General features: G+C 52.6%; 11 protein-coding genes across 11 annotated transcripts; 6 read left to right on the top strand and 5 right to left on the bottom strand.

Annotated features, from left to right (window-relative positions):
* Window positions 1-17: 17 nt before the first annotated feature.
* Window positions 18-1,360, bottom strand: BDV59DRAFT_19268 (uncharacterized protein). Its single transcript, XM_073692089.1, has 3 exons — window positions 1,197-1,360; window positions 813-1,006; window positions 18-760 (listed from the first exon to the last, which is right to left on the bottom strand). The coding sequence occupies exons 2-3, from the start codon at window positions 857-859 to the stop codon at window positions 193-195; spliced, it is 615 nt and encodes a 204-aa protein (XP_073548719.1). The 5' UTR covers window positions 860-1,006; window positions 1,197-1,360; the 3' UTR covers window positions 18-192.
* Window positions 1,361-1,534: 174 nt separating this feature from the next.
* BDV59DRAFT_201272 (uncharacterized protein) lies at window positions 1,535-1,912 on the bottom strand (the record flags this gene model as incomplete). The annotated part of the gene is made up of 2 exons (XM_073693761.1): window positions 1,535-1,652; window positions 1,704-1,912. The coding sequence occupies 2 exons, from the start codon at window positions 1,910-1,912 to the stop codon at window positions 1,535-1,537; spliced, it is 327 nt and encodes a 108-aa protein (XP_073548718.1).
* Window positions 1,913-2,168: 256 nt separating this feature from the next.
* On the bottom strand, window positions 2,169-5,390 carry BDV59DRAFT_19260 (uncharacterized protein). The gene is made up of 3 exons (XM_073692072.1): window positions 4,382-5,390; window positions 2,941-4,330; window positions 2,169-2,891 (listed from the first exon to the last, which is right to left on the bottom strand). The coding sequence occupies exons 1-3, from the start codon at window positions 5,111-5,113 to the stop codon at window positions 2,473-2,475; spliced, it is 2,541 nt and encodes an 846-aa protein (XP_073548717.1). The 5' UTR covers window positions 5,114-5,390; the 3' UTR covers window positions 2,169-2,472.
* Window positions 5,391-5,462: 72 nt separating this feature from the next.
* Window positions 5,463-5,986, top strand: BDV59DRAFT_176529 (uncharacterized protein). The gene has a single exon (XM_073689457.1). It carries the CDS (start codon window positions 5,528-5,530, stop codon window positions 5,756-5,758), a length of 231 nt encoding a protein of 76 aa, XP_073548716.1. The 5' UTR covers window positions 5,463-5,527; the 3' UTR covers window positions 5,759-5,986.
* BDV59DRAFT_176527 (uncharacterized protein) lies at window positions 5,946-8,343 on the bottom strand. The gene is made up of 2 exons (XM_073689456.1): window positions 7,846-8,343; window positions 5,946-7,777 (listed from the first exon to the last, which is right to left on the bottom strand). The coding sequence occupies exons 1-2, from the start codon at window positions 8,216-8,218 to the stop codon at window positions 6,066-6,068; spliced, it is 2,085 nt and encodes a 694-aa protein (XP_073548715.1). The 5' UTR covers window positions 8,219-8,343; the 3' UTR covers window positions 5,946-6,065.
* A 149-nt stretch (window positions 8,344-8,492) lies between these two features.
* On the bottom strand, window positions 8,493-9,770 carry BDV59DRAFT_176526 (uncharacterized protein). The gene is made up of 4 exons (XM_073689455.1): window positions 9,466-9,770; window positions 9,376-9,404; window positions 9,156-9,296; window positions 8,493-9,069 (listed from the first exon to the last, which is right to left on the bottom strand). The coding sequence occupies exons 1-4, from the start codon at window positions 9,626-9,628 to the stop codon at window positions 8,707-8,709; spliced, it is 696 nt and encodes a 231-aa protein (XP_073548714.1). The 5' UTR covers window positions 9,629-9,770; the 3' UTR covers window positions 8,493-8,706.
* Window positions 9,771-11,480: 1,710 nt separating this feature from the next.
* Window positions 11,481-12,482, top strand: BDV59DRAFT_201267 (uncharacterized protein; the record flags this gene model as incomplete). Its single annotated transcript, XM_073693760.1, has 1 exon — window positions 11,481-12,482. The coding sequence occupies one exon, from the start codon at window positions 11,481-11,483 to the stop codon at window positions 12,480-12,482; it is 1,002 nt and encodes a 333-aa protein (XP_073548713.1).
* Window positions 12,483-13,484: 1,002 nt separating this feature from the next.
* BDV59DRAFT_176524 (uncharacterized protein) lies at window positions 13,485-15,130 on the top strand. The gene has a single exon (XM_073689454.1). It carries the CDS (start codon window positions 14,230-14,232, stop codon window positions 14,698-14,700), a length of 471 nt encoding a protein of 156 aa, XP_073548712.1. The 5' UTR covers window positions 13,485-14,229; the 3' UTR covers window positions 14,701-15,130.
* Window positions 15,131-15,254: 124 nt separating this feature from the next.
* BDV59DRAFT_19229 (recombinase RAD51) lies at window positions 15,255-16,924 on the top strand. The gene is made up of 4 exons (XM_073692021.1): window positions 15,255-15,602; window positions 15,689-15,768; window positions 15,844-15,911; window positions 15,977-16,924. The coding sequence occupies exons 1-4, from the start codon at window positions 15,516-15,518 to the stop codon at window positions 16,786-16,788; spliced, it is 1,047 nt and encodes a 348-aa protein (XP_073548711.1). The 5' UTR covers window positions 15,255-15,515; the 3' UTR covers window positions 16,789-16,924.
* Window positions 16,925-17,143: 219 nt separating this feature from the next.
* Window positions 17,144-21,490, top strand: BDV59DRAFT_176519 (nucleoporin Nup120/160). Its single transcript, XM_073689453.1, has 3 exons — window positions 17,144-17,876; window positions 17,942-20,083; window positions 20,167-21,490. The coding sequence occupies exons 1-3, from the start codon at window positions 17,237-17,239 to the stop codon at window positions 21,321-21,323; spliced, it is 3,939 nt and encodes a 1,312-aa protein (XP_073548710.1). The 5' UTR covers window positions 17,144-17,236; the 3' UTR covers window positions 21,324-21,490.
* A 219-nt stretch (window positions 21,491-21,709) lies between these two features.
* Window positions 21,710-22,784, top strand: BDV59DRAFT_201263 (aldo/keto reductase family protein; the record flags this gene model as incomplete). Its single annotated transcript, XM_073693759.1, has 2 exons — window positions 21,710-21,761; window positions 21,841-22,784. 2 exons carry the CDS (start codon window positions 21,710-21,712, stop codon window positions 22,782-22,784), a joined length of 996 nt encoding a protein of 331 aa, XP_073548709.1.
* Window positions 22,785-25,063: the final 2,279 nt, after the last annotated feature.

Raw genomic sequence — 25,063 nt, 5'->3', positions numbered from 1 at the left:
GTACGAACATCATTCAGCTTGGGAATTCTGCATTGGTCAACCATTCAGCGAAACTAAAATCAACATCACCAGGAAAGCAAAGCAAGTAAAGATATCAAAAACAAAACAACCAGGAAACCCAAAACCCAAAACCAGCATCCACAATATCACACCCGAAGCCTCCTAAGAATACAACCCATGCACCGCGACCATCTACCAATCCACATCCCCAGACGACACCCACTTGCCCGCCAGCTCCTGATCACCAGCAGGCCACTCCACAGGGCCCGCACCGCTGACGGCAGATTCAGTACTAGCAGGTGTGAGGACGTTTTCCGCCTGCCCGTAGTACTGCTCAAAGAAACCCTCCTCGTAGGGCTCGGTATCAGCGAAGCTGGCCGCGTCATCCTCCGGGGCACAAACCCAGCCGTCCTTGGCATTGCCGTCGTCGGAACCCGCAGGCCACTCCTCCTTGACGATCCAGTCGCAGACGGACTGGGCCAGGCCCAGGGTGTGGCTGGTGCCGTTGCGGGCGTTCGAGGTCACGGACCACCCGGAGCGGCTGGGGGAGGAGGTGCAGCAGGGCCATGCGCGGGACGGGAGGCGCTCAGAAAGACCGGGCAAGATGGTGGCCTCGTCCCAGGTGGAAACGGTCTGGGTGGTGGCGTGCTTTGGGAGGGGGTGGTTGATGGTCTCGAAGCCCGGCTCGACGGGGTCGTGACGGTCAACGACGACGTACACGTGGGCTGGCTTGGACGCGTAGAAGGAGCTGTGGTAGGAGCTGGGTGGTGTTGGCGAGGAGGTTTGTGTGGGCTGGGCTGGGTAGGTCTTACTAGGGGGTAAAGGGGCTGGTAGCGAGGACTTTGGTGATGGCAATCATGAGTATGGCGTCCACGAAAGGACTGCCTGCGCCGGCGAGGACGAGGGGGGCGGAGCTTTTGATGGACAGGCCCGGGTGGTTGAGGAGCTCGTAGGTCCCAGCGACCAGTCTGAAGATGAGAAGCAAGGTGGGGGATAGGTGGTTGTCCTGTTCGTGCGGGTTAGTTTGTTTGGTGGCCAAGTTGGGGTTACTCACAGCCATGCTTGTGAAGTGGAATGATATGCAGTTGATATGGATGGTTCTGGTTGGTGATGGAAAGAGATAGGAATGTAGGGCCTGGGGGTATGCAGAGAGGGAGAGAAGACACGGAGGGAGGTGCAGGAGGGTGTATAAATACCTCTGGCCATGGAGGGAATGGTTGTATAATAGTTAGTGACGGAAGATGTCTCTAAAGGGGATGCATGGGAAGTCACTGCAAGCATCGGTGACTACAGAAGTCACGGCCAAATAGAAGAGATTAACAATTGGAAAATGGTATCGTGAATCGCATATGGACAATGGTAATGTAAGAACAATAAAACCTTCCGCTTCACTGCCAGTAAAAGACAAGACAGACAGACGGAGACTGGCCAGGTGAAGACTCAAATGCGCGCAGTGCATTTCGCCCAGAGGAACAACCCAATCGGAAAACTGCACCAGTCGAATCGAGCTCATCAGCCAGACACATGAACGGCACTACGCCACACTGGGCGTATCCTGAGCAGACAAAGGATTGTTGATCTGTTCTAGCACCACGGCGTAGTATTTGCCTTCCTCTGATGTGTCATGGTAAGGACCCGCGGAAAGAATGGCCCTGTCGCCTGTCAGTAATCGCTAGGGGAATGGACTGGGCATGACTACATACCACCCCTTGTACTTTGGCTGGTTAAAGATGTCTGTAAAAGCTCTGAGGATCCGCAGTGGGAGCTCCAAGATTGACGGGAGCTCCGGGGGAGGTCCGCAGATAGGCAATCCCAGCTTGTTGACGGGCAGATATACGATCTCGGCGGTGTTCTGGGGGTTGCGCGCCTCCTGGAAGATGAGCAGTCGGCGAGATGGGTGTGACAGACTCATTTTGGCTTCTTCTTTCTCTTATTCTCGGGGGTTATGTCGTGCAAGTGAGTCGACAGGAAGTCGAACAACATGGGATCAGATGTGACGTATTTGGAGGGGGATGGAGGGGCAAGTCGCGTCGAATCCCACTAAGAATATCCGCTCTGATACTCGATCCGGTATGCAGCTGCAGCCCAGCGACAGTGTCGCCTGCAAACTGATCTATGCGGCAGACGCCCGTCAGGAATAAGGCCGGGTGAGGTTGTTGATTTGATGGATGGTCTTGATGATACTTCGGAAGAACAAATTGGCTCGTCGCGTGGCGCGTCGGCTCCACGTGCGCGGTGGGGATCTTCCATACTGTCGCATTTTGCTATACTGCTGGTGTATAATCTGCGAATTGTAAAGTACGCCGCTGTTAACAGGACCACTTCAGTCAAGATCGATCACGGAACAGATATATACAAGAATTAAATCTTAAGGATCCACCAGGGTATCAAATCCCAAACACCATCAACCACTCGTCCTGAAACAACCGCACTCAACAGAAGAACATAAACAGCAAACATTAGACAGCATCTCTAAGTATCCAGCTCGCCGTCGAGAACGCGCCGAGCAGCGTCCAATCGCCGTCGCAGCAAGCGCACTTTCTTTGGATCGGGTTCCGGGGACGTCGTGATAGTTTGAAGATCCATGCAGACACTTCTCAGGCTCTGGAACAGATCTTCCAACAGACGCGTGTCGTCGTCGTTGATCCCCATGTTGCCGTTTTCCGCGGACGTTGGATGGGGACTGGATGCCGCCCTCACCGTCGACACAAGGGACGAGGCCAAAGACGTCGGGGTGGCGCAGCTCGTCATGGCAGAATCAGACCGGGGAAGGGCCGTGCTCTTGCGGCTGGACTGCCTTCGGACGGCCCGCGGTGTCTTCATATTTTCCGATTCACTGCCGCTTGAAGAGGGTTGTGCTTCATCGATATCAGGATAACGATGATGGATTTCTGTGAGGTCAGCTACGGAGGAATTGACGGTTGGACGGACGCCTCTTACCATCGTTGAATTTCCTGTCCCAGTAAAGGACGCTGTCAAAATCATCATGACCTTCAGTGGCAGTCGCAAAGGTCGCAACGGTAGACAACGACGCCCCACTGTTTGCTCGTGAATGACGCACCGATCGACGGCCTTGGAACGGTCTCGTGGTCTCAACAGAGGTATCCGAGGCGTCACTGGGTCGGCGCATCCCAGTCCGCGTGTAGTTACCCAGAGCACTGTGAAGAATGAAGTGTTCGTAATCGAAGGCGTCCGCGCGTTCCTCATGGGGGGTGGAGTCTGCGCCAGGCACTGCTGGGAATTGATCCAGTGGATCCTGCAAGTCTTCGTCTAGCGGCTCGCTGAGGATTTCATTGAGAGCCTCGCGGTCGATTTCTGGTCCGGACGAGCCATCCGTGTAGTAATCGCCCTCCTCGGCATCTTCGTAAAGGCTTTCTACAACGGACTGTCCATCATCGTCATAAGCACGACTGTTTGTCGTTTCGACTGCTTGGGAAGAGCGTTTCGACGCCGATCCATTGCTCGTACTGCGGCTAGTGGGAAGACTCGCTCCCGCCTTAGCCGGTTCGCTACCACTGCTTTGTCTGGCTGGTCGGCTGTCTGAAAAGCGCCCCTGCTGCAGACTGGGACTCGGGTTGCTGGCGGTTTCTTTCAACTCCAGTCCGTTGGTGTAGTACTGATCTGCTGCTGTGAATGGGCTTGGAGTTCGGAGACTCTGCAAGCTACGACGACGTAGGTTATCCTCTTGCGTCTTCACCTTGAGACTGGAAATCTTGATATGAAGTCCTTTCATCTGGTCCTGCAAATCTCTCACGTGAAGTTGCGACTGGGAGCGGGAGGGCAGGTCCTGCTGGGGATATGTGGAATTGAATTCATCGAGGTTTGATATCCGGTTCTCCTTGTCTTCCGTTGAGATCCCCAGCCCCTGCGATGCCTCTACGGGCGTCTGTTCCTTCAGGGGCGAAGGGGACATGTGCCGTGGTCGGTGCATGGATGACACCGACGCCCGGTGGGTGAGATACGCTCGTGTTGGTTCATAGTGGAAAGAGCGGCCGTCGTTGTTGAGATTGGACATGCTGCTCGAGCCCAAAGCACTCATAGACCGCGAGACCGCAGTATGGTTGGGTTGATCCGATGACGGGATATGCGTTTCACTGTAGACGCGAGAATGTCTATTATTGGAGGGATCTTGGGAGGAATTGTACGTGGCGCGAGGGCGAAGGACCGAGGACCTGCGGTCAGCGCGAGAAATCGACTGGTACAGACCCCCGACGGGCTGTCCCAGCCCCAACCCCAACGGCTGACCAGCGACCGACGGGGTTGGCGACGAGGAAAGGGACGGCGACATGCGCATGGACGAACGAGCGCGGGTCAAGTTCCCCTCCATCAGCTAACACAATTAGCTCCGGCTCGATACTCGACGGGGTCTGTCACCACTTACCGTAAGTCGCTTTTTTGCGTTTTCCAAGATCCGCTCCGCCTCGCTGCTGAGAATGACGGACGAGAGTTCGTCTCCGGGGCCTCCTTCCTCCGTGGTCGACATGGTGCTGAGACGCGCCGGGTCGCCGTTCACCCCTTGTTGAAGGGCGCGCACGGTCTCCTTCAGCGGAAAGTTCTCCGTGTATTGATCCTCCGCGACCGGCGTGTATTCGGGGTTGGATTGGCCGTCCATGGGAGATTCACTGGCGCCACTCACGGTCGAACTGGAGGAACTACTCCATTCCGCTGCCTCCCTCATCTCCACCGGATCAGCGACGGGAAGGACCCGCGGTTTGACAACCGGCGCGGTATGTGGCGCATGTAGATTCCTCGCGAACCCTCCTAGATACGTGGGCGATGACGTATCTTCCTCTCCGATATCTGACAGGCGGCGACTAGCATCATGGCCCTCGTGCAACCACGTATGACGGGGGTATGTTTTCTGTCGCCACCCGCCGGCCATCTGCGCGTTGTGTCGGGTCACGTCCACGCCATAGTCGTTGGGGACGGGACGGTTCTCGTAGAAGGATTGGAGATGCGACAAGGACGGGAGGTTGAAGGGGGGAGACGGGGTGGAGGATTCGCGTTCGGTTTGGTCAAACGGGAGGATCATATCTGGGTTGGAGAGGGTGGGAGACGGCGGGATCGGTGGCGGGGGAGGTCGCGAGTCGTCCATGGTGGAAGCCGTATGCATTATATTCGGGGAGAGGGGAGGGAGATTGGGAGTTCACGAGACAGAGATCAGAGATCCATCTGCAGGTAGAATGAGATTGTCGCAAACGGGAAGAGACTAATGTAGGATCGGACGAGATTGAAAGGAGGGATTAGAAATTATAGAAATTACAATTAAGCAGTGGGTATATTGAAGTCGGAGGAGAAGAAAGAGGAAGAAGCAGAAGAAGAGGAAGAAATAAATTCTCCTAATCAACTTTCTCCTAAGAACCGCCCGCGATGGATGACTCCGGCTTCACCCCAATCGGGAAGGCGATCGCCCCCGTTGGCTCCAACGGACCATTTTGTATACAAACTCTTCTCGGCCAGATGTTTCGTCAGGCATCACTCCAGGATCAACATTCACAGCCTTCATCCCAAAGACAGACAGACACGCATGCAGGGAGAACCATCTGTCTTTGCGCCACGGAAGTCCTCCTGCGTACTGCGTCCTCTTGGTTCCCCCCTGAAACCGCCCACGGATGCGCCAACTCTGGTTCCGCCGAGGTTAAATCCTCGCCTACCCACAATGGCTTCGTCGATGAGGACGTTCGCAATTACACTGGACTGCTCCAGGGATCGAACAACCCCCGGACGAACAGCTTCGCCCTTCCCCGTCAGCCGCTGAACCTACACTGACCGCCCCTCCATCTTCAAGCCTTGCATGCGCCTGCATACAATTTGATTATTGACCCCCTGTCGACCGTGGAATCAATTTCGTCCTCCCTCTGATGGAGTCCGCTCCACCGGTTCCTCTCGCACCCGTCTATTTTATGGGTCTCGATCCGTGGGAAAAGAATGTAAAAAAAATGCTTTTGGCTTCATGGCCCTACCCTATATGACAATTCATCGCCCTGTACAGTCCACAATGGAAGAATCGCGACGGAAATTAAGAAACAAAAACAAAACAAAACAAAAAAAAGAAAGCCACCGATCTAGAACTTCTCCAGTAACAGCCGAGCACCACTGCCAACCGGACCGGCCTTCTTTCCATCCTTCCCAGATTCAGCCGTCGCCTTCTCCAATGCCTTCTTGCCCTTCTTCAGAGTCTTCAGCAGTTCGGCCTTCTTCTCAAACTCGTCCGACTCCGTAAGCGCCACCACCACAAACACGTTCGAGCCCGTAGCCCATGACATGATCTCGTCCTGGATCTGTTCGTACAGCAAGCCGTGGAAGTTCAACGGCGGCTGCACCTTCTCCACCGTCTTCTCGGCGCTGTTGAACCGTCCGCCCTGGACGAGAGACTTCAGCAACCGTCCCACGAAGGGGGAGTCTTTAGTGTCGGCCCGCGATTTGGCCGCCACCGCGACAGCCTCCAGCGCAGCGCTCTTGTCCCCATCCGCCTCGAAGAGGACTTCGGCAATGAACTGACACCCGAAACTCGTCTCGAGGAGGGTGTCTGCGCGCGCCGCGATCAGCTCCAGCACCGTAGGGGAGGCTGCCTTGACCAGTTCTTGACGGCGAATGGCCGGATCCTTCTTCGACGTCTCCTTCCGGATCTCTCGGACCTCCTGGAGAATCTCGTTGTCCGTGTCCGGGAGGAGCCACTTCACCCGGTCGCCGGCAAACGGGTACAGGATGGGGATCCGCGCGGTCAAGTCGTTCACCTGGTAGAGAAGTTCCTCGTTGCGAGCCTCGGCTTCGAGGCCCTGGTTCAACAGCTCCGGGAAGACCAGCTTCGAAGTAAGCTTAGTGTCGTCGATGACTTCGTAGGCCGCTAGCAACACAAGGTGTCCGTAAAGGTCGCCAGCCATCATCTTAATGGTGTCTCTGTAGAAGCGAGTAAGCAGCTTCCGATCCTTCGCGGTGGAATAGGCCAAACTGAGGCACATCACGCGCGAGCCGGACGGGGTGAATGCCAGGTTCTTGACCAGGTCACCTTCCTCGTCTCCCTTGAGCAGCTCGATGAACTCGTTGGCGTCCTCGCTCCCCGGTTTCGTGTTCAGGAAGTACTGCAGCATGGCGTCATGCAGCATTGTGAATCCCGAGGTGCGTTTCTGTACCAACTGGTTGATGAGTTCATGGAGGAAATGCATCAGTGGCGTTCTCTTTTCGGGATGTTCCTTGAGAATCTCCGACAGCTCCGCCGTCGGCGGCTTGCCGTTGTTGTCACGGAACAGCGTGAACTCCGGACCGTACCACTCCCTGAGAAGATTGGCTTTTTGCTCCTTGGTCGCAACCTGGCGGTAGATGTCATCGAGGATCCACGACGCCTCGGGGTGTCGGATCAGGCGCTTGACATGTCCGTAGAACTCGGGAATGATCAGATCCCGGATCTCCTTGTCGCCGTGGACAATCAGCTTGCCGATCAGGAACTTCGCATAGCGGCTCTGCGCCAGTTCGTTGTAGTGGCCCTTCAGTTCGGAGGCAATCTGCTTCCGCTGCTCGACGTTCGCGTATTTCAACGCAGTCTGGATGACCCGGACGGAATCGTGCTTGAAGACAAAGTCCCTCACACGTCCGGTGATGATCTCAAACAGTTCGGCAATGAGCTTCTTCCGCTCCTCCAGAGGGACGTGAGACTTGCGCCGCAGACGCTCCCACAGCTTCTTGGAGCGCTGGATCATGTCAGCGTTGGGTTTCGCCGCTTTACGCTCCTGCAGGAGAGCCTTCTGTTTCGCATGCGATTCGCGGGAGGCATTCTTGTCTGGAACAAACATCCCATTAGCTCAACGTAGTAGGGGCAGGGGGTTAGGGGCCTCAAGGGGATCGCACTCTTCGTGGCCTCTGCCGAGTTCGCAGCCTTAGACTTCTCGTTGTCGTCATCGTCGCCATCGTCTTCGTCCTCCGCTCCGGCATCGTCGCCGCTTGCCGAGTCCATTTCAATATCCTCGTCCTGGGCGTCACCCTCCGAATCCGAGATGTCGTCCACATCAAAGTCATCGTCGTCATCTTCCAGCTCCTCGTCTTCCTCCACCTTCTTCTTGGAAGGCTTCTTATCCTTCTTGGTGGACTTGGCATTCTTCTTGGGCTCTGGGTTGGCCTTCACCGATTTGGCTTGCTTCGTTTGAACGGGCACAGTCTTCGTCTTCGTCCGCTTCCCATTGCGCTCGTCACCAGCGTCGACACGACGCTTGACACCGACCATCGCGACAGATTCCTTTCTCCAGGGATAAACTAGAATGCACGGGGTTGCGAAATAAAAACAATGTTAATAAACTTAGGAAATAGTTTGAATGTCGCCCGCGGTGTAATTTTTCTGCTCGACGATTTACTGCCGTTGTAACTTTTTTTTTTCCCGGCGACGGGCGGTCGGGGCTGTTTGGTTTGTTTGCACTCGCTGATAAGAAGCGGCGATCCCGCCAATGCGAACAGGGTCGATCAAAGTAAAGAATACTACAAAAGAAACATGCTGTGCTGTTGACTCGTGCTTAAGAAAATCTCTATCATACTCGGGGGCTTATTAAATGTTATACACAATCCTGTCCAGCCTTTGCCACAGTGATCAAACATGAACCAAGAGAGACAAGAGGAAGAATTCCTCGTATCACTCCCAAACGCCCGACAATCGAACGCCAAGTAACCACCCCAAATGTACTCCGTAGAATGTACGAAACAACCCCGCTGAGCTGGGCCTCAGCCGTCGCGCACCTCAGGCGCCGGCGCTGGCACGGCGGCGGGAGATTTCATGGGGCTCAACTCGGCGGCGCCTGGGTTGCTGGGGCCTCGCTTCCTGCCGGGGATGTGGAATCTGCCCGACGACGGGGAGTCACTGGCGAAATCCCCGAGCCGAGAGAAGATGCCTTTCTTCTTGGGCTTGGACTCGTCGTCGTCCAGGCCTACGTCTTCGAATTGCTCCTCCTCCATCGCGGCGGGCTGTTTGATGTCCGGGCCGGACTGCACGGCAGACGTGGATGTGATGCGGGAAAAGCGCGAGTCGAGCGAGGTGCGCGACGGCATTGCGTCGTTGTAGCTCACGGGGGAGCGGGCGGAGATGTCCTGGAGGGTTTCATTATCAGCGACTGACCAACGGACCGACCGACGATACGTGGGTACGTTGCCACCGCGGCGTCGGGGGTACTCACGAATGATCGCCGGTACGAATCGAATGATTCGCGGGAGATGGAGAAGGGTTCATTTTCGTCGACGAGATTCCGGTGGTTGTTCGAGGATCGCGACGATCCGGGATATCTATGCCAGAGACTCGGCCGTTCCGGCGGGGATGGCTGGAGAAAGAACACATCCGCTATTAGCCGGTCGCCTGGGTCTTTGTCTCTCCGGACAGGGAAGAGAGGGGATCTATACCGGCAAGTAGGCGCCGTTGTCGTCGACGACTGCGGGGTTGAGTGACCAAGATTAGACTGGATATTCACGGCGTAGGATAGAGGGGCATACCACTGAGTTTGTATTCCGGCGGTTCGTTCTCGCAGCTTTTTCGGATGGATAGAGGCGTGGAGTGGTGGCTCTCGGTGGATAAACGATTGCCGTCGCTATCGATAACCCCGCCATTCGGGACGGCGGGCTTTTTTAAGAAGTTGCGGAAGGGAGTTGGCACCATGTTGGGATGGTTATAAAAGTTGGAGTATGGACAGGAGGATGAAAAGTCAATTGCGGTTGAAACCGAATTGTCAAGTCTTCCTCCTCCTCCTTCTCCTCCTCCTCACATGATCGGCGGCCCCTCGGCGTCGGGTCCAGTTATGAAGTGGTGGTTTCTCCGCCTGGATAAATTGCCAACTTGCCTGTATTACGCAGATAATGCATAATTCTGGCCGGGGTCTTGTCAGGGATTGAGATTAATGCTCCACTGTTAAAGCACTCCTGTAGGACTGGCTTCTTGGCCGGGTCAGGAACACCGTGATTCGCCGTCGGTTCCTGTTGGCAGTGGTTATTCCAGATGGACCCTGTGAAAGATCAATCCTCGCCGAATGGAATTTTCTGGCGGTACCATAATATCAGAGTTTACATAGCTAGATAGAGCTATGGGGGCGCCCTGCAGACCAAGTCGAACCTACAGACACCGGTGGGATACGTCCAAGTCCAGCGCATACGTAGCTGCGGTATAACAATCTCATCAATGCCTGTCAGTTGCTCAGATGTCCCATGTATTCCGTTCATGTGGGCTCTTCTTGCTTTCTCCTATCCATATATTCAATCACGGGCTGTCGTACTGGTTACTATGGGTGACACGGTGAAGCAAGCTCTACCTCATTACAACATCATCGGACGAACATCGCTTCTGCTCTGCCTACTTTCGGATTGGAGTGGGGGTTCTGCAACTCTAATCCCTTTTCTGAAAAGAGTTAGTTCCATACTGGAGAATATTCAATTTATTGAGGTAAGTAAAATGCGTACACACGGCATACAGACTGGTGTTGGTGTCATCTTAATCGGATCGCCTTATTCTTCTCCATGCAATTTCTACTCGGTCATTGAGCGACGCCCTCCTCGGGATGATGGCATGCTTATGCTCGATCTAATCACCCATGGGACATTGATACAGACCATGTTCGGCTGAACCTATTCGTTTGAATTAGCTTTGCACGTCCTCGTGAGAACATGCCAGTATACGCCTTATCATATGCCCAGACAGCATCCGGGCTAGAACCTCCTATCGACCTTCCCGAATCTATACTTAGCAAATGCTGCAATGATTTCAAACATAAGGCACTTCGTACTCCCCACTGGAGAGAGAGAGGTGAAGATCTCCGCATCGAATTCCCTTTAGACCTTCTCTCCTAGTAATCATCCATGAACTTTCTGTCGACTACGCTATTAATACGTCTTCCTTTTGACTCGTCACGTCTAAACTTTGTAGTAGTCCTTGTGTTTACTACTAGTAACTTTTCTATTACTAAAGTTGCTTGACTGATCGACTTCACCTATCTTATATTTATTTCCATTCTTCTGTATAAGATAAAGTTGTCTACTAGCTGCTCTAGACTGTTCTTTAGGGTACAAGTAATATCCATATAGATCTTCTCCGGTATTTATAAAATGCTATCTTAATCTATTCTGGTCGCGTATCTTGCCGAGTCATTTCATTTAGAGTTGCAGCCACCCCCGGGCTAGTCGGTACTACTTATGTTTTGACCCAATAGTAGGACACTCTTTATCCTTTCAACTTCACCATCTATGCTGATATGTTTCTGTCATTATCACCGTATAATCACTACAGGATGCTTGTTGCATGTGAGAACTGTGAGATAATCAACTAGCAGTACTTAAGTAACCAGGAAGCTCTGCTCAAATCCACTCCCTCAATCTCTCGACGCACACCTACCGAGAAACGGCGAGCTACTCCTGCGTCACAACTAGTCTCCTTGATAGATACAAGTGCAGCCCTGCCGAATCCTTTTCCATCATTGTGTGCTGATACTGTTGCTAGAAACCTACTGTCAATCGACTTCAATATGGTTGCCATCTCCGCCAAGGGCATGGTCTTTGCAATCTTTGCAGCCATTGCCATCCTCGGCCTATGTATCCCAGCCAACTCCGCCCCTATGCCTCAGGGCATGGAGCAGCAAGTCGACGACCGGGGGGCTCCTCTCGCCTTTCCCTTCAAGTTCGGCATGATCAGTAACGCTGCCGCCGCTCGTCTGGGCCGCAGCTTGCCCCCGGAGAAGTGGACCAACGCGTCCACAACTACCACCACCACCACTACCCTGTACCAGACCACGACTGTCACTCTTCCCACCTCCTCTTCTCACCCCCCACTCCATGTGCCCCATCCCAGCCCGACCAAGTCCTTCATTCCCCCGGCGGACAGAGTGACCGTCCCTACTGTGCGCCCGAGCAAGTCCGTCCCGCCGCACTTCCCTTTCCCCTCGATGACTGTTCCGACCTTGACCCGGTCCAAGTCTATCACCCCATCAGTCCCTGCTCCTTCCATAACTGTCCCGCCCACACCCAGCCCCAACCCTCACCCCATCAAGCCCCCTGTCCCGCCTCCTCGCACTGTCACTGTCACCGTCACCGTTACCATCCCGGTCACGGTCACGGCTCAGCCGGACCCCGTGAGACCTACCTTCCCGCCTTCCCGCCCTACGACTGATCTGCCTCAGCCTGTCCCTACCAAGCCCGGGTCGGTGCCTGGAAAGAGGCCCGTGGGACCTGGCGGTGATGGAGATGAGAAGGATGGGGGTAGGCTAGATAAGGATGATGATGAGGAGAAAGATAGGGATGAGGGTGATGATGAGGAGGAGGATGATAGCGAGGAGGCTGATGACGATGAGGAGGAGGAGGATGAGAAGGATGTGGAAGATGACGATGGAGAGGGAGAGGGACGAGACGACGATGGGGGAGATGGTGAGGGCGAGGATGATGACGAAGGAGATGGTGAAGGTGATGATGAGGAAGAAGGGGAAGAAGAGAGTGAAGATGAAGGCAGGGAGGATGATGAGGATGATGAGTAAAAGTAATCTCGCTCTTGTCTTTTCTGCTTCAGTGTATCCTTGGTTTTGTCTAATTTGGGATCTTAATTACTTACCAGGATTGTCTAGGGGTTCTATACAAGTTTTTGCTTCTTGTCTCGAGTTCCTTCAATAGCCATACTACAGTAGCACATGTGACCCTTTTGACCAGAAGTTGAGAGACAGCCGCTGTTAGCATATTGATGATTCAAATACTCGCACACATGCTGGGAGGTTATCATGAATGACCTCAAGATGTGGATCTATCTCCTACCGGATTTAGGCCTGCCCTTCATCTTCGTCATACCATCATCGTAGTCGTGAAGGCGGCAACGTGGAACATGAGGAAGGAACACAAACTCGGTGCTTTGGGGGGGCCGCGGGCTGTGCCTAGCTCAGTTCACTGCATCCAAAGACAGAAAATAGTATAATAACGAAAGAACTAATGCGATCCCACTGACGTTGTCACTGCGGAGTTCAGAATAGACCTGGGCGACAAGTATATATATCCGGACAGATGAATACGGGTAGGAAGGGATGAACACACGCAATCGGCTATGAGAATGAATAATGAAGAACGATGAGTAGATCCAATCTTATGAATCATAAATCATCTATAAATTCTAAGAAGATAACGGCGAAAACAAAGTTGCCTACGATAAAAAGAAAGATAGGGATATAGAGAAAAAGTTGGATGAATTCTACTTAATCTGTCACGGATAGCCTAGTGGGAGGTCAACCGCCAAGCCAATGGCCTTGCTTCGGCTAACGCCAGCAGGACTGGTGCCCGGTACGAATCCTGGGGTCGTCGTTGTACTCGTGCGAGTAGTCCACGATCGCTATGACGCGCTAAGCAATGGAAATGACCCTTGAGGGAAGCAATTCTGCAGAGACATTTCCACCCTGGGATGGCGTCGCCGGATTACACCGTCCTGTTACAGGGACTTTGGCTGCTTGGTTGGACAACTGCATCTTCTTCTTTTTCTTTTTCTTTTTATTTTCATCATTTTCTTTTTTTTACCTATATTCTTCATATTCGTATAAATCCTTTCTTTGTTTCTCAACTTTCTAATATTTGTCTCATTCAAACCCTACCACGTAAATCATGTACCGCTCTGACCCAGAACTCCGTAGCAGGACCATGCAGTGTCACCCACGATGGCCCTCAACCTCGTTACGCCACGACACCCCAACAAGCAGGCCCGATGCAGGCACCTGCTGTCCAAGGACCTGCAGCTTCCCAGAATGACCGCTTCTTGATCGCAATGATGATCGGAGCATCCTCCAAGTCAACACTCTCTTCTCCCCGAGGCCCCAGTTAACTCCCCTGTGCTCGTAACACAGAGTCCAGCATCCCGGACCATCAATATACACCGCCGTGCTTTTTCTGCATCTTCTCTTCATCAAATTTCGCCTGTATCCTGATCCCAGGGCGCGAACGTCCATATCCAGGCGACGGTCGCATGAGCTATGGCGTTCTGGACAGGTTGGGCTCTTTGGCAAAAGCTGAGCTTCGTATGCTGTTCTCCATCCGCATTCATAGATTTACCGACTGATACCGTCGCAATAGGTGCTTGCGGGTCTCGTGGTAAGTATCCGTCCTTCTGGAAGCGTTGACCCTCTTTGACATTGCTAGATCATCGTGTTGATTGGCTCCTTCTGTGTCCTTGCACATAATAAACGAGCCCTGAAAAAACACGCAGCGGCAGAAGCCAGGTCCCATGCTGAACAAAGCGGGGAGGCGTATCCGATGCTGACGGATCACGCTGAAGTGCCGTTCGGGGCTAGGGCTCTGCTGAAAGGCATCCATGTTGAGGGAATCTGGGCTCCTAATTGTGATTCGCCTGCCTCGCGCGATGGAACGGACAAGCAAGGAACCTACAGTGCTGGCGAGGTCCAACTACCTCCGCAGTCAGTCACAGCGGCACAACATACGCCCTATACTGGAAGACACACCAGGGCCCTGAGCGCGGCCACGACTCATATCCAACGACCTGATACCCCAGACTTTGAAAATATCCCGGAAGATCAGCCTCTCAAGTTGGAAATGGGAGAGGATAGTCGGTCCAGGAGGCAAGTTACGGTGGATTCAAATCGGCCGTTGTCAGCGTGGGCAGGTCGTCGAAGCTCCTGGATTCTCAGGCCATTCGAAGCATCCAAGAAGTCCTCAAGACACGAAGGTAAGTTGTCCCACACTGCTACATCTAGACGGATGCACTGAGTAATGACCTTCTTGCCAGGCCGTTCGCGAACCCCATCCGAGCAATTCAGACGTCAGATGAGTGTTCTATTCGACGATAATTTCCAGATGCACCCCCCCGAAACACTCCGTTTGAACCCAGTTCACTACGAGTTGATGGAACACCAAGAACCGGAAGCCCTCCAGTTTATGCAAAGGCAAACGGGCAGACTGAAGAAGAATCGGATACAACATGCGAACACATTTAACTGAACTGATCCCTGAATTCCTCATTAGCCCTGATATTTTCACCCGCAATCAGGGCGGCTTATCCGATACCTGCCTGTACAGGTGGAGGTGTAACGGTTCAAGAAAGTGGGTTATGTACTGCACCTAATGGGATCAACGCCTAAATGGCACCTGGTTGAAGCTAATATTACTACATTTTTTTCTCTTTTCCAATAATTACAACTAAAAGCTTCGTGTGGTTCGAGTTGCATCCATAGAGAATTAGGCAGTAAGGCTACAGCGGAATGGCACGTGACCTCGCGACTCCTTAGACGCGTCCACAACTTCAACATCGTCAATACGCTGAACAGAGACTCAGGGAATTTGCCACCCAACAACCTGTGCTGGCGAGTTCAAAAGGCCCATGCACTGCAATTTCCTTTTCGATTATAACTTCACCAGAAATTCGGATTCTGCCATCCAAAAATTCTCGCACTATTCGCTTCTTCAACTGGAACGCGTCCTTCCGCGTCGAGTACGACCGGGTTGATTTTCTTGGACTCGTGACACCAGTCAGACAACGCTTTATTTTTTTTTTGCGGGATTAAAGAAGCTTGAACTGGGAAAAGATGACGGCCGACATGGAACCCCAGAATGAGTACGACGACAGTGGCCTTCCGGGGCCTGGAGCGCCTACTCCGCTGTCTGCTTTGGAGGTGAGTCCATGAGTCCACGCTGCTCAAGTGGTGGAGGGAGGTGCTCTATCACTTGCGAAGGATCGGACTTCTCTAACATTACCTAGGGTGTTGCTGGACTCACGGCAAGAGATATCAAATTATTTGTTGAGGCTGGTTATTACACGGTCGAGTCAATTGCCTATACGTATGACTTATTCTTCCCATTGCCCGCAGTATCCTCTCTATGGATCAAGACACTGACTATACCCCCCTTCAACAGACCGAAGCGTCAACTAGAGCAGATCAAAGGTATCTCAGAACAGAAAGCGACCAAGGTTCTGGTTGAAGGTGAGCTGACTCCCAACTGAGATCAGTATTTGGGGGGTGATAATCCTAATGGATGATATTTATAGCGGCAAAGCTCGTTCCGATGGGATTCACCACAGCCACGGAAATGCACGCCCGGCGGAGTGAGCTTATATCGATCACCACGGGGTCCAAGCAACTGGATACACTCCTTGGAGGAGGCATCGAGACTGGTTCGATTACGGAGATCTTTGGAGAATTCCGAACCGGCAAAAGCCAGATATGTCACACGCTTGCTGTTACCTGCCAGTTGCCCTTCGACATGGGCGGAGGAGAAGGGAAGTGCCTCTACATTGACACCGAGGGCACGTTCCGCCCGGTGCGATTACTGGCTGTTGCACAGCGATACGGGCTCGTCGGCGAGGAGGTTCTCGACAATGTGGCTTATGCCCGGGCTTACAACTCTGACCATCAACTTCAACTGCTGAACCAAGCCTCGCAGATGATGTGCGAGACCCGATTCTCCCTGCTGGTGGTCGATTCTGCTACATCACTGTACCGAACGGATTTCAATGGCCGTGGCGAGTTGTCGACCCGGCAGACCCATCTGGCGAAATTCTTGCGCACCCTCCAACGGCTGGCAGATGAGTTTGGGATTGCCGTGGTCATTACAAACCAGGTAGTCGCCCAGGTGGACGGGGGCCCGAGTGCGATGTTCAACCCGGATCCTAAGAAGCCCATCGGTGGTAACATTATTGCACACGCGAGTACCACCCGACTGAGCTTGAAGAAAGGTAGGGGTGAGACCAGAGTATGCAAGATATATGACAGCCCCTGCCTACCGGAGAGTGACTGTCTCTTCGCCATCAATGAAGATGGGATCGGCGATCCTAGTCCGAAGGATTTGGAGAATGACTGAGGAAGGGGGGCGTTATGAGGGAATAGTAATTGACTACGCATGTTACGATGGCCAGGAATTGTTTTGTTAGCTCTGTTTCCTTCAGTACATAGCATTTTTTTACCTTTTAGGTCCGATCGCATGTCGTCTAGTGGTGTTTCCGTCTTCAAAAGAAATGGCTCATCCAGAATCGTAAGATATAGAAAACCTGAAATTATGCAGCGATCAACCCTCACGTTAACGATGCACCGGAATGTGCAACTCTTCCAGGCGGAGAAGCTGCTCAGGCGGTGATGCGCGTTGTTGCTGGAGGACCCGTGCCAAGAACTTGTTTTTTCTGGCAGCGGAACAGCTCCAGCTTCTTTCAACTCCGCCGGCTTGGACACCCACCTCTGCGACAACCAACCATGGAGGCTTGAATGACCTCAACTCTCTGATCCGTGGAAGGTGGTCTCCTGTTCAATTCGACATGGCGAAAATTTACAAGGACACCCGGGTCGACCTTCGGCCGTACTCCCCCGGCACCGTCGTCAACATCCCGATTCCATCTCAATCGATCACGAACAGCCGCGCCCGATTCTCGATATCGACCCTCACCGGCCCGAGTGAAACAATCGCGAAGGATGAAGAAGAATTTACGAGACAATATCTGGCTTCGCAAGGCTCGATCTATTTCCGCAAGCGCAGCGTGTACCCCCGGACGTTCCTATGGAGGGTGGTCAACGACAACAGGGTGCTGGAAATACAATGCGTCGATTTGACGAAGGGAGGCGTTGAGAACCACGAATACAACAATACACTGCGCCTGGACTTCCAGGAAGAGATCCTCCCTTCTGGAGTTGGCCTGGCCGATCGGGAGGACCACGACGTGTTGAACGTGTTCGTGATCACTGCCTCAAAGCAACTGCACACTTTGACTCTCCGACCGGAATTCTTTCGGAGAACCGCCGCGATTGATGAGAATATATCGGATTGGTGCAAGTCTTGTGTTCCGGCCCCCCTCTCGTTTTCCTACCCCCATCGGCTGCATGCCAGCAGTCCTTTGGAGCTGTTCATCTCGCTGGACAACGGTTCGCTTTTGCGCCTTACTCGGCGATCTAGTGATGACGGTAAATTTCTACGCGTTTGTCTGTTTTATCGCTTGCGAACCATTGCTGACTGTGTCATTACCTAGGCTCTAATTGGTCCCCTCTAACGTTTGACGAGAGAACCTGGGGATCTTCCATTCGTGGACTCGTTAGATGGCACGCGCAGCCCTCAGCCAAATACAAGGGACGCACCCTCGACATGAATTTGGCAAATGCAATTGCGACAACTTCCGATCAGACCTACGTTTTCGCCGTTTGCCTGAACCACACACTGAAAATCTGGAATCTCGCGACAAATAAGATAGCAGCCACAAAGGATCTTTTGGGCCGCGAAATTTTGAATCCCGACATGCCAGCATACTCACTCAACCCCGCCGAGTCTGCCTTCATCCGCGTGTTCAATGTTGAAAGAGCCCTGGATGGCGAATATCGGTACTACGTTGTCACGTATTCGCCTTTCGAAGATGGCCGTTTCAAGTTTTGGGCGGTAAAGGGAGGGCTGACGTCGCCACTGATCATCGAGGACCTTTATCCTGATACCCCCTTGAGGCCTTTGGATCCAGATACAACAGGAAACATGTTCTGGAGCATCGCCGATTTCGATGTGAAGCCCGCGGAGGAAGGAAAACGCATGGAGTTGTGGGTGCTGTGGAGGAACAGCAGTCTCTACCAACTCTACACGCTCCATTTCAACTTCGAGACTTTGGCTTCGGATTGGAATAATAATTGGGTGTCCACAATGATGGATACTCGTTTCGAGGAGTCCCCTCCACCTGTGGCATTATCAGATGTCATGGATCCGACAGAAAGATGGTTGAAGTTCCTCTTACAGCCGAACAAATTCTCTCCAGAGGTCCTCGAGACTGCTCTGTCCATCTATCAAGAGGCTGTCCGGCCATTGTCTTCCCAGAACTCGCCCAAAAAGAGCGCTTCGCTCCCAGAGCGGTTGTGCTCTACCATCGCGGCCACTGTGTCTCTTCGCAAGTACGCTGATGAGGATATGGACTTCACTCGCTATCGATCAGACACAGACTCCAAGTGGCGCCAGTTCTGGCAGATCGTGGAAGATGTCAATAAAAGAAGATTTGAGCCTGTCTCTCTTGTCTACGATACGTATTACGAAACCCCGTGGCTTCTTCTGACTGACAGCTGCGCTGTTATCCGAGAATGCAGCTCTACCGAACTAATCTTGCATAATTCGGGCGCTGAACTTCGTTCTGAAGGGCCTAAAATCGTGGATCGTTGGCGGCACCGGAACTTGAATTCGGAGATTGGTGACCTTTTTGAACAATCATCCCATCTCGTCAAAGTTGCTTCTGGTTTCCGGCGAAGATTCCCCGCAGAACTCGAAGCAGACTGCCAGCGAGCCCTTGAGGCGGAATTGTTTACGGAACCGTCGTCCTCTATCCAGGACAGGATGGAAGCTTTCCGTGAGCGCTGCGACTTTGAACAGATCTCCAATAAGGTCTACGAAGGTCTGATTGGCGCCATGAACGAGCACTTGAATATTTATGATCTCCAGAATGAAGTCTTCTACACCGTTATTGACACGATACCTCTTGGATTCCCCGGTAAAGATTCCGATCTTCTGCCTACCCATTTTGGCGTGAGGGTCACCGTCAATGGTGTTCAAGAGACCATCTCATTTACACGACGTGTTCTGAGTGACCTACTGCTTCTCGTTTTATTTGTGGATGGGGAGATACAGCAGGAAGAAGGGTCGAATTTCGATGCCGTGGACCTCTTTGCTTCGCTGATCACCCTTTTGAGAGAATATGAAATGATGTCCTGGTTAAGCTCCAACTGTCGAAAATGCTCTGACCGATCTGCGAGCACCATTGATGACAATATGTCCACGTTTTCCCTGAAAGACTCGTCCAGAAAGAAGGACGCCCATGCAGCAAGACTGGCGACCGTCCTGGAGGATCTCTTTGCCACTGATATCAAGCCCCGTCAAACGATCGGCTTACCGCAGAGCTATACGCTGTCTTTGGGAATCCGCGACGTATTGTCTTGGGTGACCCGCCAGGGGGAAGTCGCATACCCGAATGCTCTGGTGTACATTCAATGTGATCTGATCGCGAAGAACAATATTGACCTTGCCTGGGACTTTTTGCGTTTTCAAGCAAGCACATCTTGGGCCACATATGTCAAGGGGCGCCTTTACGTTGCCATGTCCGAATTTGACACTGCGGCTTTGTATTTCCGGAAAGCCGCATATCTTTTGTGTAAGTTTATTTCTTTCAATTTCTTTCGTTTTTGTCCTGTGTCAGTTGACGTGGCCTGAATACAAATCCTAACCCTGGTCTAGCATGCGGTAAACCACTCGGCAACCTGCACGAAATGTCATCTACGCTTCTTGACATTGTCTCGGTGGATTGTTTCCATAATGGTCTCCCCAAATACTTCCAACACATTCTGTCGATATTTGAGCAAGCTAGATCATTTTCGCACGTCGCCGACTTTGCTAGCCTTGCCCTCCAGGCCCTTGCAAGTGAATACCCGGATGAACAGGATCCGGAGTACAACATCTTGCGCACCGATCTTCTCTCGCGTCTGTTCTACGCCTCCCTGCAGAATTGCCAGTTCGACCAGGCATACTCGGCCCTTGCTCGATACAAGGATCTCGCGCTCCAGAAGTCGGCGCTTAGCTCCCTAATAACTAGCATACTGGTGGCTTCCGGTTCAGATACTTCTGGTCTTCGACAAATCCTTCATTTCCCAACTTCTCTCGTCCCAAACATTGCATCCCATGTGGATGAGATATTAGTTTCGCTCGCCCGGAAGCAGACATCTTTCAGCTCTACTCTGGAGAACGGGAACAAGTGGGCTGACAGCACCCCGGATTACCAGAGAGTGCTACAGGCCTACCGTATTGCCCGAAACGATTATCGCGGTGCTGCTGAGATCGCATACCGGAACGTGCAGCGAATTCGCGCGGCGCGCGACATTTCGTCATCGCACCTTGTCCTTGCGAAGGGTCGCGATACCGATAGCGTGCAGCCTGCAGAGGAGGACGACCCGGAGAGCAAGGAGATTAGACACGAGCTTTTGTCATTGATCAACCTTCTTCGTTGTGTAGATAAGAGCGAGGCCTATATTCTCGTCGAGAAGGATGAGCCATCGGTGCCGGGAAAGTCCCTGGAGCGACGGCGCAGCGTGCACGATGATGACGACGAGAATGTTTTCATGGACGATGCAGATTCCAGTGTGCCCGCAACCCATGGGTCGAAACGGAGATTTAGCTCCAGCTCCAGTGCCATGAAGCCTAACGGCCGCCGCGACAGCAGGTCGTCTTTCGCCGCCACAAATCGCGTCTCTCGCCGACGCGTCATAGTCACCCTGGATCATCTGCGGCGGGAATACCAGTCCGAATTGGATCGTGTGAGCAGGATTGAACGGGGCGATTGGGAATTTGGGATCTTGGATTCCGATCAAGCGGATAATGATGAGACGATGCTACTATAACTTTGAACCAGTGTTGCATCTATGACTATGTTGATTTCCGTTTCCCCGTTTCCATCTACGCTATGTTACTGTTTTCTGGACGCATTTGTATGTTTATGCTAGGTTAGGCTTGATTCTTTTCTAGTTGGTGGTGCAAAGAAAAGGAGAATAAGGATTTTGACTATCATCACTTGGATCTGAAGGGATTGAAGCTCGAGTGCGGTGTCGGCAAGAAACGGCCCCGGACTTAGCGGACATAACCGCGCGAGAGCGAGCGGCCCCAGAGGCCGGATCTTCGTCAAGTAGGAAAAGGAGACAGTGCCAAACCAGACAGAGACGAGTTGTCATTTCTGCAGCTACTTTGGCGAGATCTGTTTTCTGTTATACATCTTTCGCTGCTCACAGTCATGCCGTCTGTCGCGGGGAAAGAAATCAGCCCGAATGGACTAGGACTGATGCGTAAGTCTGAGCCATGCCTCTAATTTACATACATATCTCTCCCCGCAAACCCGAACGCAACCGGGCTAATGTGGTACAGGTCTTAGCTGGCTTGCGGATGGAGTTTCGGATGAACAGGCGTTCTGTGTCTTGAAGACTGCATTGCAGCACGGCGTCAACGTCTGGAACGGCGCCGACTTCTACGGCACCCCCGACAACAACTCGCTCCACCTGATGAACCGTTATTTCACCGCATACCCGGAGGATGCGGGGAAGGTTGTGTTAATGATCAAGAGCGGACTGGTGGATATGAAGACATTCACGATGGACTGTTCGGCAGCAGGACTCCGCGGCTTTGTCGACAACGCTCTGAAGATCCTAGACGGTAAAAAGTCTATCGACGTCTTTGGATGCGCGCGAGTGGACCCCAACGTCCCCGTGGAGGAGAGCGTGCGGGCGCTCGCGGAGCTGCGCGACGAGGGGAAGATCGGCGGCATCCAGATGACTGAGGTGCGGGCGGAAACGATCCGGCGCGCGGCCAGCGTCACCAAGATTGACATGGTCGAGGCGGAGGTGAGCCTGTGGGCGAGAGAAGTGTTCGCGAACGGAGTCGCCGAGGCCTGCGCAGAGTATGGGGTCGTCTTGGTCGCGCACACGCCGCTGGGCGCCGGCATGCTGACGGGTGCCATTAAGAGCCTGGACGACCTGCCTGAGAATAGCCATCATCGCCGGTTCCCCCGCTTTGAGCCGGAGAATTTCTCGAAGAATGTTCTGCTACTCGACGCGCTGGGCAGGATGGCGGCAGTGAAGAAGTGCACGATGGCCCAGCTGGCCCTCTCGTGGGTCAAGGCGCAGGGCCGTAAGCCTGGAATGCCGATAATTGTGCTGATTCCCGGAGCACGGTCTGAGGCCAGGGTGCTGGAGAATATACAGGATGTCGACTTGACGGATGATGTTTTGAAGGAGATGGATTCGATTCTTCAGACTTTCCCCGTCGCGGGCGCGAGATATCCCCCGGCTGCGCAGAGGCTGAACGAATATTAGGCGTATGATATAGATGGAGAAGGGCGGACCACCATCGTAAGGCTGTATTTACGTCTAAGTAAAATACGTGGAGATGGTTCTGTGAATTATGTTCTATGACTTCGAAGAGAAAGAGTTGAGGCCAAATTAGGCCTATCAGCTCAGGATAACAGGCACCTGAACACACCATACCTATACTGCGTTAGTAACTGGACTGGCCTTTCGTGTCTATAAATTCCGTAACGGCATTACTCTCTTTGTACGTAGACCTGGAGGATTTAGTGGCTGGCCCACAATGAGTGTCGTGGCATGTATAGTTGGCAAGGCCGTCTTCCACCATCTCGATCTCCAGCTCGCAGGGAGACTCCCAAAATACCAACAGCAAAGATCGATCATCATAGTGGAGAGCCTGACCGCCTACTACGCCACTTCGTGAAAGGAACTGACACGATGTCCATGGGCTCGTATCACGGACTTCCTTGGCATCGTCTTTCACCACCAGACGGCCATGGAAGTCTAATATACGGCCGACTTGGATTCGGCGCATTTTCCATGATTTCTTCTGCGTTAGGCTTCCTAGCACCCAGCATGCAGATGGGGGCATGAATCGGTGGAGGAATTGTCCGACCAACACGAGGCCGATGCCGTGTAACGAAGCAAACAACCCATCCGCGTCTAATGCAGGATCGAGTCATGTCCGATCAGGTTGCCTGGGGCTTACACAAAACTTTTCGAGACTGATTCGTCAGGCCCCATCTGTTTCTTGCTCGTAACTGTAGTCCTAACCACCAGAGGAGCCGACCTCGATAGGTACAAGGGATAGGAACTGTCATCGGAATGAAACAAAGGTGCTCATGAGACAGAGTGCCTGGCATATGCCATGCGACGTACATGCATCTCATTCATAGGCCGAGTGATACAGCATATTATTTGTAGTTGGAATGGACGCACACCTGCAGTCTCCTAGATGGGGAAAGGAAGGAAGAATGCACACATAATATTGAATGTCTCATAAGATTGCATCATCTGTGTTCGAGGCTGAGATTAACTGGCCAGATCGCACCACTAAAAGGACTGATGCCGTTTCCCCGGCCATGTCCATGTCCACATGCCCCGAAGGGTTAGCGTTGGTATCTTTGCCGCATACTGGGGGTTCCCCACAGCCTTGCTTCTCTGTCAAGATTCTGGACATGTACTCCGGAGTACATCCGATGAGACCCATTCAGAGCAATATGAGTGATTATCGGAAGCAAGACTGCTGAGCCATATAATCGAAGAAGAGAAGATTGATCAAGGTGCAGTAGTACATGCATTATGTCCTATTTTTCGATATATGGATGGTCTAGGAAGAACCGGTGGTGGCGTTAGTGCAGAAATTACGACTGAGATTGACTCCAAGCCGGGTCCCTTGGCAAATACGATCAGGAGGGTGTCGTTTTTAGCCGATAGGGAGAACTTACCGACTTCTGAAATTTACCGGCAGACTAGCGGATGAACTCGCACTATGTTTAGACCTTGACTTCGAAGACACGGTCTCTCTGGCCTCTGAATGGCATTTTCGACATAACCTGTTCGGACGACAAGGTGATGCACCTTTCTCTGATAGGTCTTGCCCAATCCACAAGCGGTGATTAGGTTCGCTTTGCCTATTCATATTGGAAAAGTCACATACTCCGTAACCGAGAAAGCACAGCTGATCGGGACGGGGAACGGTTCCAAGTAGAGGCCGATGGTGGACGGTCCACTCTTATTCTCCGTTAAACGAGGAACCGTCGGATGCACTCCGGCGAAAATCTGCTGATCAACTATCGGGAAGTATAGCCGAGTTGGACGTCCGGGAACATCGGTGGGCCTTACAGACTTGACAGGTCGGATATCTGTTGTACACTGAAAGGGATGTCGCCTCTTCGGTTAACTGTAATATCAATTAATTAATAATTACTTAACAAATCGTCAAAAGCGGCTGAAGTGTGAATGGGGTGCGCCTTTCCCGAGAGCACTAGTGTTTTGGCACCCCTGGCGCCCTTGCAGCGATGTCTATCCAGAACCAATCTCCTTCTCCAGAAAATAGAGTTGAATTTATATAGTCGATAATGGTCGAAATTTCATGGAGCACTACCTGTATATGGACAAAGAAGGGAGAAAGTACGCAGTATGTACGGGTAAGATTTGGGCTCTGAGGCAAGGCCAACAAACGTTCATGTTTACTTTTTCTGAAATCTGGCTCCAACACTGTTTGCGTTGGGGTAGGCAATTGTGCTATAATGGCTAAAGTCATAGGACTATCAAAAGGATCTTGA

Source organism: Aspergillus ambiguus (assembly GCF_047715705.1).
Source record: "Aspergillus ambiguus strain CBS 117.58 unplaced genomic scaffold BDV59scaffold_12, whole genome shotgun sequence".
NCBI lineage: Eukaryota > Fungi > Ascomycota > Eurotiomycetes > Eurotiales > Aspergillaceae > Aspergillus > Aspergillus ambiguus.
The sequence above is the reverse complement of the archived record's forward strand: the minus strand, read 5'-3'. Positions and strand labels throughout refer to the sequence as shown.